This window comes from Lolium perenne, chromosome 4 (genome assembly GCF_019359855.2).
Source record: "Lolium perenne isolate Kyuss_39 chromosome 4, Kyuss_2.0, whole genome shotgun sequence".
NCBI classification, from domain to species: domain Eukaryota; kingdom Viridiplantae; phylum Streptophyta; class Magnoliopsida; order Poales; family Poaceae; genus Lolium; species Lolium perenne.
In genome coordinates, this window is record NC_067247.2 from 314328707 (window position 1) to 314341429 (window position 12723).

At 46.4% G+C, this 12723-nt stretch overlaps 2 protein-coding genes across 3 annotated transcripts; one reads left to right on the forward strand and one right to left on the reverse strand.

Moving 5' to 3' along the window:
• Positions 1 to 285: 285 nt before the first annotated feature.
• On the forward strand, positions 286 to 3453 carry LOC127296175 (solute carrier family 40 member 3, chloroplastic). Of its 2 annotated transcripts, none has more exons than XM_071819327.1 (12): positions 286 to 489; positions 604 to 814; positions 925 to 994; positions 1089 to 1213; positions 1288 to 1377; positions 1484 to 1663; positions 1765 to 1839; positions 1946 to 2047; positions 2152 to 2257; positions 2340 to 2486; positions 2588 to 2808; positions 2903 to 3453. In XM_071819327.1, the coding sequence occupies exons 1-12, from the start codon at positions 377 to 379 to the stop codon at positions 3194 to 3196; spliced, it is 1734 nt and encodes a 577-aa protein (XP_071675428.1). In that variant the 5' UTR covers positions 286 to 376; the 3' UTR covers positions 3197 to 3453. The 2 variants fall into 2 exon arrangements, with proteins under 2 accessions (XP_071675428.1, XP_051182166.1); XM_051326206.2 differs by having other exon boundaries at positions 934 to 994.
• A 260-nt stretch (positions 3454 to 3713) lies between these two features.
• On the reverse strand, positions 3714 to 6287 carry LOC127296176 (uncharacterized). Its single transcript, XM_051326207.2, has 3 exons — positions 6103 to 6287; positions 5089 to 5236; positions 3714 to 4063 (listed from the first exon to the last, which is right to left on the reverse strand). The coding sequence occupies exons 1-3, from the start codon at positions 6155 to 6157 to the stop codon at positions 3988 to 3990; spliced, it is 279 nt and encodes a 92-aa protein (XP_051182167.1). The 5' UTR covers positions 6158 to 6287; the 3' UTR covers positions 3714 to 3987.
• Between the last annotated feature and the right edge of the window lie 6436 nt (positions 6288 to 12723).

Sequence of the window (12723 nt, forward strand, 5' to 3'; positions counted from 1 at the left end):
CGGGGATTTATATTTCACGTCCCATCTGAAAACAACTCCGTGTCCAGCCAGAGCGTCAAATAAAGAATCACTCAGACCCAGGGGATGTCAGTGCCACTTGCACTACCCAACAGCGCGATATAGTCAAATAATATCGCCGTCCATTGCTACCAGCCAAGAAGAAGACAGTGTTCTTCTTTTTCGTCGGAAAAAAAGAAGTTCAGCCGGGACAAATACTATCGTGAGGCCCGGCCCACTAGTCCAACACGCCGCCCAAAAGTCACAGCCATATCCCCCAAGGCCCAAACAGACACCTTATCCGTTTCAACTCCCGCGCGGGGCGCGCGCCGGCGCCTGCCGTGGAGGAAGACGACGACGACGACGCTGCTGGCCGGCCATGCCTGCGTCCATCCTCTCGCTGCCACCTTCCTCCTCCACGTTGCTCCGCTTCCTCCCCCGTAACGCAATACCAGTACCCTTCGCTCGGAACCCCGGCGCCCCACCTCGCAGGTACGCCCTGCATCTGCTTGCTCCTACCCGTTTCTAGGATATTATTTTCAGAAGCCGATCGAGGCAACTGCACACACGATTCTTGCAATTCGCCAACTATTGTGCGTTGAGCAGTTTGAGGTCAAGCAACCGCTTCGCCGGAAGCTGCCACACCGGCGCGAGCTCCGGAACTAGCCTGGCCGGTTCTGGCAGTGAGGGTGCTGCTGCCGGAGGATACGAAGATGGCAGCCTTCCGTTCGTCAATCTGTCCTCGGATATCCTCCGGGCCGACCTGAGCTTACTCAAGGACGAAAAGGCGCCATCCCCTCTCCTCACCACACTACCGGTGATCACCCATTCACCACCACTCTTTTTTCCATCAGAAACCTTTCCCTTTTCTTCTTGGCTGCTACAGAGCTCACAATTTTCAGACTGTAACCCTGATATGAAATTCAGTCTCTGCAGAAGGGAAACAGGGGAGACGGTCACTTGGAATCAACCCCAGCTTACCCATCCGCCCTGAATGGTAGGAGTACCTAATATTTGATGTCCATTAGCACAAGCATGCAACAACTGTCGAACACCTTATGTATGTGTCTGTAAATCCTGACCGGCGGCAGCTCTGTACGCGGCCTGTCTTGCTGGGAACGCGACCGAGCACCTATGGAACTTCACCTGGCCTGCTGCCGTCGCCACGCTCCATCAGAGCCTCCTCCCTGTTGCCGTTCTCGGATTCTTCACAAAGGTGAGTGCTCTGGTCACACTTCCCTACTCACATATCACATTAGTTCCTGACTAAGTGCTGGATTCAATGCGCAGCTCGTCGTGTTCGTCGCAGGTCCATTGGTCGGCAACCTCGTGAGCTCTCTCCCTCGGATTCCCGCTTACCGCTCTTTGACTGTAATTCAGGTGATTCTCTACATAACTTTTGAGCTTCTTCAGTACACATGTTTCTTTCTTTCCAAACTTCTTTGCCTGTTTCTGACCTGAGTATTCTTGAGTCCTGACATATCAGACAGTGGCGCATTTGGTGTCAGCGGCCATGATCATGCACGCTTTCACCCTCCCGAGAGCGTCCACCGCACTGGAGCTGCTCCTGCGGCCATGGTTTGCCGTGCTGGTGGCGGCCACAGCCGTCGACAGGCTCTCCTGTGTGTCGCTCGGCATCATCGCAGAGCGTGATTTCGTCGTGCAGGTGAGCCTTCATGAATCGACGAAAACTTAGCTCATGCCTCAGAATTTCATGAACTTGTGGAACCTTTCTCATGTGAAAACCGCTTCGATGCATGATCGAAGCTCGCAGGGCTAGGCAGGCCGGTCGCGCTAGCGCAGGCGAATGCTACGCTCAGCAGAGTCGATCTGATCTGCGAGGTTTGGCATCTCCAACCGCTCCAACTCTGCATTCTACATTGCGTAATCAGTACTAGTATATGATTTTCTTTTGAAAGAAGGATCAGTGTATGTTTTCCATGTGCAGACGGCAGGCGCGTCAATCTTTGCATTCCTGCTCTCCAGAAACGACCCGCTGATCTGCATCAAGCTCTCGTGCCTGATATCGCTCTCTGCTCTGCCTGTTCATGTATGATAGTAGCACGATTTTCCCCCCTCGTCTCAAGTAATGCAGAGACGTACAGTCAAGTGTTCACCGTTAAGTTTCTGAGAAATTCCTATTTGCTTTTAAAGATTTTCCTTGTAGGGTCAGTGAACAGACTTACCCATGGCATATTCGATCACCATGAGCACAGAAGAAGCACAAATGCTGCTTCTAATTTCGACATCCGGAGGACAGGTGAGACAGATACATTCAGCCAGCAGCTTAGAACTGTACATGGAGTTCGTCGTGATTCTAGCATCCCTTTCATGTCTGACAGTGGCAGATGCTTCGGCCACCATCAGACACGGCTGGAGAGAGTATATCAGCCAGCCAGTTCTCCCGGCGAGCCTCGCCTACGTGCTGGTCTGCTTCAACGTGGCCCTCGCCCCCGGCGCTCTGATGACCACGTTCTTGATCCATAACGGTGCGCGCATCTACACCACTGTTCTTGGCCATGTTGGTTTTCCAGAGATCACTGAGCTCACACTGCTGATACATGTTCGTGCATTGTTGGGCTGTTGGCAGGCGTGAGTCCTCTGGTCCTTGGCGCATTCGGTGGCTCGTCAGCTCTTATGGGGATCCTCGCGACGTTCATGACGCCAAGCCTCGTCAAGGAGCTTGGCATCCTCAAGGCCGGAGCGGCCGGTCTGCTTGCCCAGAGCGCGCTCCTCGGCGCGGCGGTTCTAGTCTACCTGAGCGGCTCCATCTCTCGGCGAGGCGCCCTCTTCATCTTCCTCGGCCTGATAGTAAGTCCTGTGAGAGGGCTCTGTGGCGAGAAATGCAGGCGTCTCCTTTGATTGAACCTTTGGTGTTTTGGCTGATGAGGTTCGCATGATTCAGGTGGCGTCGCGGCTGGGGCACATGGCGTACAGCGTGATCGGTCTTCAGGTGGTGCAGACCGGGAACCCCATAGGGAAGGCAAAGCTAATCGGGGCGACAGAGATTGCTGTCGCCAGCCTCGCCGAGCTTGGGATGATGGCGGTGGCAGTCGCCGCTAAGGACGTCTCACGTTTCGGTTCTGTCGCCGTGCTCTCGGCCGCCGCTGTCCTTGCAGCCGCCTGCCTGTACTGTGGCTGGTTAGCCAACGCCACCCACGAGCTGAAAACGCTTTTCCGCTGTGACGATGGCGAGTGAGCTCGGCGTACTTGCTCAAAATGAGGATTGTCCGTACTCACTCGGGGTTTTTTGTCTCGAAAAATGAGTCTCATTTTTTGCTAGAGGCTGAAACAGGCCAAGATTATCTTTGAAAAGGAAAGGGTAAATACATAGAATCCACATGTCATGATTAATTGAACAGGAAACCAGAAACAGCATGACTTTGCATGCTCTGCAAGTTTGTACCATTTTGATAGATAAGGTGAATGACATAAATACAATTTACCACGAGAGTACCTCTTCGCCATGAATCCTATGCAGTTGATTGCCACTTCTCTCTTAAAAAGTTTTAGAGCCTCCTATACAGTTGTACTGTCAGGAAATATGAACACATTATCTGCTTTGTATATATGAAACCTATTTGGTGGGAAATTACAACAGAAAGCATCCACAAGGTACAGTTTCGCGGTGCATATTCAACAGAAACACATTAGGTTTGTCCTGTATTCTTAAACAAATGTTTTTCAGCCAAAGTGCCCAACGCTTGAAAAGACGGTTGTGTAAATGATTCCATTATTGATTGACTTGAGAAGTTCAGAGTGAACACTGGCCAGCTAAACCAGTTGCCCGAAGCAACATAATACTACATGGAAGCCTTGAGATTATACTACCAGGTTATACATCTGGACAAATCCAAACGTTTACAGAAGCTCCCCCAGATATCAGCATCAATCAACAAATACAACCAGTAAGCAACTGCCGAATTACAAAAGCAGCAGTACGTACAGGCATGGAGAACCTTGACTTTCAAATTGTCCATCGCATAAAGATTATTGTTTCTTTTCCTTGCTCTCTTCCTCGGCCATGTAAGCCTTCTTCATGTCTTCCAGTATTGCATCATTTGTGCTGCATACATACAAAAGCGCATGTTGAATAACATGAATCTCTTATCTGGCATGCCAATGTTAGTCTACTCAAACAATGTAACATGCAACTTCCACGATAGAGAAAAAAGAGACAATTTTCTCAGCATTAATAGCATTGATCATCAAACATGTTTCAGCACCAGATTTCTCAAATGGCAAATCATTCTTTGGTGACAAATAGCTCATAATCTTTAGTCTTGTTCAATGGTTTTACAATCTGTTTAGGTGCCGCTCTTAAGATTCCTATTTGGTTAGTACTTCGGGTTACAAATCAAAACCTACAGTGAACTTGGATATATTAAATTCCACATGAACCTGATGTGTATCAAGAGAAATTTGATAAGACAGCTTCTAAACCGACAGCCAGACATTTTTTCCCAGTTGATGATTAAATACAGAAGGAGACATACTTTTGTCGGTATGGAAACTTTTAGTGTCGAATAGGACCTATTTTTCTAGAATCATGGGGAACTACACAGGCATGAACTAATTTCTCTGACTATTTTTTTGCACGTTAATGAAGGCAGAGGAGACCTCTACCTTATGGTGTTGAAAGACTCCAAAGACTACAGAGGGATAGGGGAATGTACAACCGGGACGCAGCCAGGGAAAGGAGGAAGGGGGAAAAAAGCAAAAAACAAAAGACGCTAACCCTATGCTAGCAGGGCACTGACCCATTGCATGATACTCTCACTGCTTTTCACATCCTCTTGAATGATATGCATACATTTTCACTTCCTAAATCACCATTTGTTTCCATAATATATAAGTATCTTTAACATTATAACAGGAAATGACGTCATATTAGTTTCTGCAATTAGTCTACAAGCACAATGTTCCTATCCATTTGTACAGAGAATTAGTGAAATCTCGTCAAAGCTTAAATTTTTTAAAGTGCACCAGTGAGACTCTACCTTCCAAATAAAGTTACAACAAGAACTGAGGTACGACTTGCACAATTTATCCAATACAAAAGATTATAACAGACAAATAAGGATCACTTACAATTGATGAAGACAGTTATTCAACTCTTTGGCTTGTTTGCGGCATGTCCATACCACAGACAAAGTTCTTCCCCGAGCACACTCGGCATATTTTGAACACAGTACATCACATTCCTTGAGGGCCTTTGCTTTCATTTTGCTGCGCAAAGCTGAAAAAGTGAAACAGAACAGGCCATATTAACTCTTTCAGATGAATATGAGCAAGAACCTTTAAATTATACTTGCAAGCATGCTCAAAAATTCCCCATTACGATGAACCACTATCTATAACCAAATGTAAAAAAAAAATGCTTTGAATCTAGCAGTCCAGATATGAAAAAGGAAGAAATCATCGACAGGTTCAGGTTCATTCAGATTCAACATTCATTAAAGGTACATTTTCGAGTGGGGTGATCTACCTAGTTAATGTTAATGAGTTAGCGTTTTGGAACCTTCTCAGTTTCCAATATTGACATTATGTCAAGTTTATCAAGGGCTTCACCTTAAAAAAAGACACAGCCAGCCTTCAAGGACAGTTCTTGAAGTCCATTAGATAAAAACATAGCTTCCAAACAATCTTAATTCCTTAGGGTTAGGAGTTCTAAAGATTAATATAGTCAGATAACAGATTCTATGATACCAGGTTCTGAAATTTCATAAACGCCTAAATAACATGAGCTAATGTGTCAATTCAACATTCTGCAAACCACTTCAACTTGTGAGGAAAGCTGGGTGGCAAGAGCACGGTACTACCAATTATGAAATGACTCAACCCTGAACATCAAATTGATAAAATTGATATACAAAGCCTTCCTGGTTTGGTGAAACCGCAACCAGCCAACTACCACTACCACTACCACTCTCTTTAACCATTGCCCGGCACATTATTCCGTTCAGATTGTGCTGCAATTTGAAGGGCCAACACCAGCGGGGTTCATACCATCCCAATTTCGCACCTACTAAAGAACTAGGACGACCTTTGCATTTTTCAATATTCCAAATCGCGAAGAAATTGAAGCATGGATCTCTGACTCACCTTCCTCGACCTTCTTCTTGACGTGGTTCTCCCTAGCCTCCTCCAGGAACCCCATGGGGCTGCCAGGTATTTCAGTATCTGATCGAGGAGGGGGCGGCGAGAGAAGCTGGAGTTAAACCCTAGCGGCCTTGGAAGGGGAGGCGGCCATTGACGGGAAGGATTTCTCTCTGTTTTTCCCCTTTTCTGGTCTCCCAGGGAGAACGTGAAGGAGATTCGGGGGACGGGCTTTTGGGCTGTTAGTGTAGGCTCACAAAGCCCAGATCGGCCCAACTTCTCCAGTTATATACTCCATTCGTTCAAAAAAAAAAACTTCTCAATATTGTTTAGATACAGAGTTATATGGACATGTTTTAACTATAGATTCATCCATATCTATAAAAATTAAGAAGATTTTAGAAACGGAGGGACAATATTTCTTTAGAATCAAATGATATTGTCCTAAAAAAGAATGAAATGCTATCAACTGTTGAAAATGAAAATTCATACTGAAAAAATGAAGAAGAAAAAACAGATTCACATACAAGCCTCATGTTCCAAATTTTGTTCCATAATATAAAATTACAATTTTCATATGTCCTAAAAATAAACAAGCATGTTGACTTCTTCTCATCAGACTTTGTGTGTGTGCGCCCCTTCTTTACTTGAATAGAGAAAATGAACTTCTTCTCATCGGACTTTATGTTTTGGCCATTACTAGTTTCAACTTTCCACCACCATTTACATTAGGGACTAACGTTCTTTTTTTTCTATGTCTTTATTCCGAAACCCCCTTCCTTTTATTTCTTACAAGTATGCTACCACTTTATCATATGATATTTTCTAGGACAACTCCCCTCTTCCCAAAAGAATATCCTCTAAATTTTAATTAAGCAGAGTTTCCACAAAGTTTTCTCAAACAGAAACATAGACATAAAATAGATTGAAATAGTCTTGAAGGAGGAATCGATTAAAACCTTCCAGCCAACAATCTAAATGCTGCCTTTACTCTATAAACTTTAAATCCTTTATTCTTAACCCGCTTCCACTCACAGGATCGAGCCCCCAAGTATCTCATTAGCCAACACAACAAACCATGTACAAGATGTTGAGCTATTTCATTATTGTGTGGTAATTTATCTTGTGATTTTCTTTACAGCTTGACATGCGAGTTCATTGTTCGTATCAAATTTCACGCGAACATGCTTCTGTCTATATCTACCTCTATAATTTTGTTTTCCCTAAATCATGGCAACATGACTAGACAAGTTTCCGAAACGGGATCGTGTGTACTAGGTTTCCAAAATTCTTGTAAATGTCTACTAGTACAGTATAGTATTTTAGTGAATAAAGGTACATGGTGTAGCATCATTTCTTGTGGTTCTACATGCCCAAACGGGACCTGTACGTGATGATTGGCGCTTTGGTGTTGTTTGCAGCTTTACACAATGGCACAAGATTCTTGGATGAATTATTGCAGAACCCATGGACAAGCGTATCTCCTAGAATATGGCTCGAGAGATTGAATATATTCAATGACCCGACTGGTTTCACGTTCACCAAGAGCGACGAAACCATGGACAAAACGAAATCGGGTAGGTCGGGCTAATTGACGGGAGAATGCTGCCAAGTTCGCCACCTTTGGCACCAACCCCTCCGGGTAAATTGCTCAGTGCTGGCATCACTAACCGCACGGGCACGTGCGTTGCGTGGTGCACGTACTCCCACGTATATGTATTTTCGAAGAGAAGTGTTTCTTGTTGCATATGGTTATTTGACTCTGCATCAACTTCGTCCCGATCAAAAGCAGCCGGGAGTTTCTAAATAAGTGCAAGCGGATTTCCTTGCGGTACAAGTCTCGGAGCTAGGTTAGTTAGCCATGGTCCACTGATGTGGAACAGTGGAAGTTCTCTGGTTGCTGTCCAGGTTCAGAGATACGAGATACCCGGTACCTACAGCATGCAACTGGTTAACTACCGGTACATGTTGCATTTTTTTAGAACAACCGGCACATATTAGTTGTCTGACGCATTCTGAATTCATTCTGAATTCTTTCACAACCCATCGGCGACGGAATCCATCAGCGGTTCACCACCGGGGGCAGTCCATCACGGATAAGGGAAAAATGCTTCGAGCTTATCCGCATCAGCATCGCATCGCCAGGTCGGATGGAGGCAGGGGTCACCGTCAGAATACAGCAGCGGAGGAGAGCATGCATGGACAGCTGGGAACAAGCTTCGGAAAACCAGAACAATTTTCGTATAGAGAATCGCAGGAGTCCATACGGCTCAGGCCACTGTCGCTAGCTTTTCTGTCGAGAACACCACTACTCTGCTTTTCTTCTATTGGAGTAATATAATACTAGCCCACCCTGCTTTGCTTTCGAGAACACCAATCCTACAGCTTGTAAAGTTTGTGGCCACTTCGTAAAACTCACGTGGAGGCCAAACCATCCACGGTCGAAAACATTCACGAGTGCATCATTCTCGTCGGTCACCGCCCCACCCCCTTCCTTGTAGCCGATATGCTCATGAGCCACGCCGCCCCTTCCTCGAGCTTCTCTGCCGTCCCACCGCTCGTTTCTCGTCGGCATGAGCTTTCTCACTGCTAAATCGAGCGCCTCTACTTCCTGTCTGATTCGGATCGGAGGAGGTCCACAACGGTGATTCCTGCTATGGGGAGCTACGTCGCGCACCCCCGTGCTTCCTCCCTCCTAACCTAGGCTGTCGAGCCCCACCCCCTCGTAACCCAGCGTGGTCGGAGCTCAGCAGCATCACATGCCACCGCCTCAAGCTTGCACGATCCCACTCCACCATTGGGTTGGGCGGGCAAGCGGGTATGCTCAGCCAGTGGGCGGACGGCGGGTGTGAGTGGTCAATGGGCGGACAGCGCGCACGGGTAAGCCGGTGGGCGGCTCGTGCGTGGGCGAAAGAAGATAGAGTAGAACAAAGGAAGAAAGAGAGACATAGAGAGCAAAAGAAGACAAGCTGGGTCCTAGCTGTAATCTTTGTCTTTGATTGGTTTTAGCAATTCAGTTATACAAAGGCTACAAAGTAAAGTTTTATGTGAATTGTTGTACCTTCTCTCCCGTTTCGATACAACGATACCAAAGTTTTACCAATCAGGTTTCATGGTTGGCTATGTGTATGTCTTTCTTACAAGACTTGGGGGGTCTCCTAGGTCCACCTGTATAGTCTAGCTACGTGTGTCGCGTCCTCCTGCATTGGACTGGCCCACGGCCGCTTTATTTGACGTTTGCGTGTTTTCTTGTCTGATTTCTATGTGTTCAGAGCATCTCCAGCCGCGTCCCCTAAAGCGTTCCCAAATCGCGTCGGATTGAGCGTTTGGGGGACGTGTTTTGTCCGTGCCGTGTTTGGGGGACGTCGCTCCCCAGCCGCGTCCCCCAAACGCCGCTCCCAATCAGAAATTCAAATTGTTGCATTCAAAAGAGATCGTTCCCGCCGAATCGTCGCGATCAGAGTAGCGGCGATCAAAATACTGGGCGCGCGATCATATTACAGACCATAGTGCATGCTAAATTAGAAGAAGGGGTTGGCCGACGGCAACGTATCATGAGTCGACGCAGGCCCATCGATCACGATGACCTCATCGCGATCTGCCTGGTGCTGTGCATGCTCCGTCTGCTTCGCCGCCGTCGCATAGGCCGACGCAGGTGTACCAGTCGAAGACGCGTCAGCCGGCTCTTGCTCCGCGGTTGCTGCCGCTGCCGCTTTCTGGGCCGCAGCGTCGGCCGCCGCCATTTTGGCTTCGATGTCGTCGAGGATCTGGCCTTTGAAGAAGTTGTGCGCCGCCCGCGTCCGGGGAGACATTCCCTCTGTCGACGCCCTCAGCAGGGACATGTCGTCCCTGCGTTTCTTGAGCTCCAACTTCTCCTCAACACCCTCAGCACCGGCGCCGTCGAATTCGAGCGGCCCCCTGCGGCCAGTGAAAGGGTCGCCGTCCGCACCGGGTCCTGGCTCGCGCTGCTCGTACGCCGGGGAGTAGAGGTTGTTGGGGTTGAAGCCGCCATGCGGCAGCGCATCCTGGTAGTGGGGCGACAAGTTAGGCGTCACGCACCCGGGAGTGCAGGAGGAGCCGTCGTTGTAGAAGGCGGATGACGACGGAGAGAACACTCCCGGAACGTACACCGGCACGTTCGTATTATATGGGCTCGCTGATGAGGACATCCCTATCTCACTACCACCTCCGTCATTACCAACTGAAGATGAATCTGCTGTGAAGCTCAAGTCCAATGAAGTTCGGATTGGACAAATTACACTACAAGAGATGGGATATTTGTTGACGAAAACCCTGGTGACAAAAATGCATACCGTCATGGATGTGTCCTTATAGGTGACGAATTCATCTTCCGTCATGCATTTAAGGTAATGCTTGACGGTATGATTTTTCGTCAACAAAAAATCGTCACCCATTACCCAACCGGGAAGGGCTTCCATCGTGTCTGTTAATAGGTGACGAAATCAAAAAGATCGTGGTGTATGTAAACCGTGATTTGCGTATACAATGGACCCACATTGCAGGTAAATAATACTAAGTTACTTTATTAAATGTTATTAGTTTTATATATCATGCGTGACCCACTTGTCAGGAACATATTTAATTAAGTAAAAATTGTGTTTTGGAAGAATCGAACCAGGGCTTTGACGTGACCGACGCGGAGTGTTACCGCTAAGGTAGACATGGAGTTTTGATCTGGATCCGTAACTAGTCTATTCTACATATTTATTTCAATGGTGTGATGTAGATGTTACGACATAATAATTTTCTTATTAATATTTAAGTCGGCTGCGGGTGCCTCGTTTAAGTCGCGCCGCTAGCAGACACGGCCTATCTAGGTGATCTTGCTAACAGTCGAATCGATTAGGGTTCTCGTCGAGGTGAGAAGAAATCCGTGAAGGCTCCATTGTGGAGGTGGCGAGACGCATCATCGGTGAGTTCTCCTGATTGTTCGCTAGGTCTAGATTTTTTAATCAGTTGTCAAGATCTGTTCTGAAGAACGTTGGCATAATCTTAACTGAATTGTAGGCAATGGATCGAAGTTGGATAACTGATGGCACCCAGAAGTTCACAACAAAGTACATGGCAGGTGTTAGGGATTTCATCAAGTTTGCGCGAGAACACTTGGACAATACAGATGAACCAATCTTGTGCCCTTGCAAGGACTGCCTAAATCTGATACGTCAGGATATAAAAACAGTCGAGGATCACTGCAATTGTTCAGGTATGTCCATGACGTATACAAGATGGACTAGACATGGGGAAGGTTTTAGTGATGACGAAGGGCGGGATAGAAACGATGATGGTGCGTATGATAGTGACAATGATGAAGACGAAGACAGTGGTGATTGTTATGTTGATGATTCGTCTAGTATGATCGATGAACTGCAGAAGTCTGGAAATAAAGGTCCTAACCTGCCAAATATTTATGCTAATCTAATTGAGTCAGCCAAAAAAGAACTTCATGAGGGATGCACCACTTTCACTAGGTTGTCGTTCATTATTAAGCTCCTTCATGTCAAATCATACAGCCGGATAACAAACAGAGGATTTGATCTCTTACTTCACCTTTTACGTACAGCTTTGCCACATGTGGACTTTCCCAAATCATATGTTGATGCTAAGAGTGTTCTTTCTGATGTTGGGCTTGGTTATGAGACAATTCATGTATGCAAGTTTGATTGTTCTTTATTTTGGGGAGATCACAAGGACGATACGCACTGCCATGTTTGTGGATTATCAAGATATAGAGACCCTATCGCAAAAAGAAAATCCCTCACAAGGTGTTAAGGTACTTTCCTATAATTAAAAGGTTGTAGAGACTATTTGTTAAAAAGGAAATGTCGACACATACTAGATGGCACAAAGAGAAGAGGGTTGATGAGCCCAATGTACTGAGGCACCCTGCTGATGGTGAGGCATGGAAGCACTTTGATGCCAAGTTTCATTGGTTTGCTAAAGATCCTCGTAACATAAGACTAGGTTTTGCCACAGACGGCTTCAGTCCCTTTGGAAGTATGAGTAATCCTTACAGTATGTGGCCTGTTTTTGTCATTCCTTACAACTTCCCACCATGGATGTGCATGGATCAATCGAATTACATGATGGCATTGCTAATCCCCAGAAAGTATTCCCCAGGGAAAGATTTTCATGTATTTATGCAGCCACTGATAAAAGATATGATGCAGCTATATGGAGTGGTGTGCAGACATTTGATGCATGCACAGAGGAATATTTCCCATTGCATGCTGCGTTTCTTTGGTCTATTCATGATTATCCTGGATATGCCACTATGTCAGGCCGAAGCACAAGAGGATTTCATGCGTGTGTGCATTGCGATGAGAATCCTTGCTATGAATCTTTGAAAAACAAAATTGGATATATTGGGCATCGGCGATTTCTTGATAAAAGTCACCCATACAGGAGAAGCAGACTTTTCAATGGTAAAACTGAGACTGGAGATCCACCAAGGAAGTACACACCCAAAGAGGTAGCTGAGAAGGTAGAAAGGGTTAAGGATTTTGAACATGGGAAAATCCAACAATTAGTAGAAAGCGGAAGCGTGCAACTGTACCCGGTGAACCAACATGGCACCTGAAAGTCAGCTTACATCATCTACCGTACTGG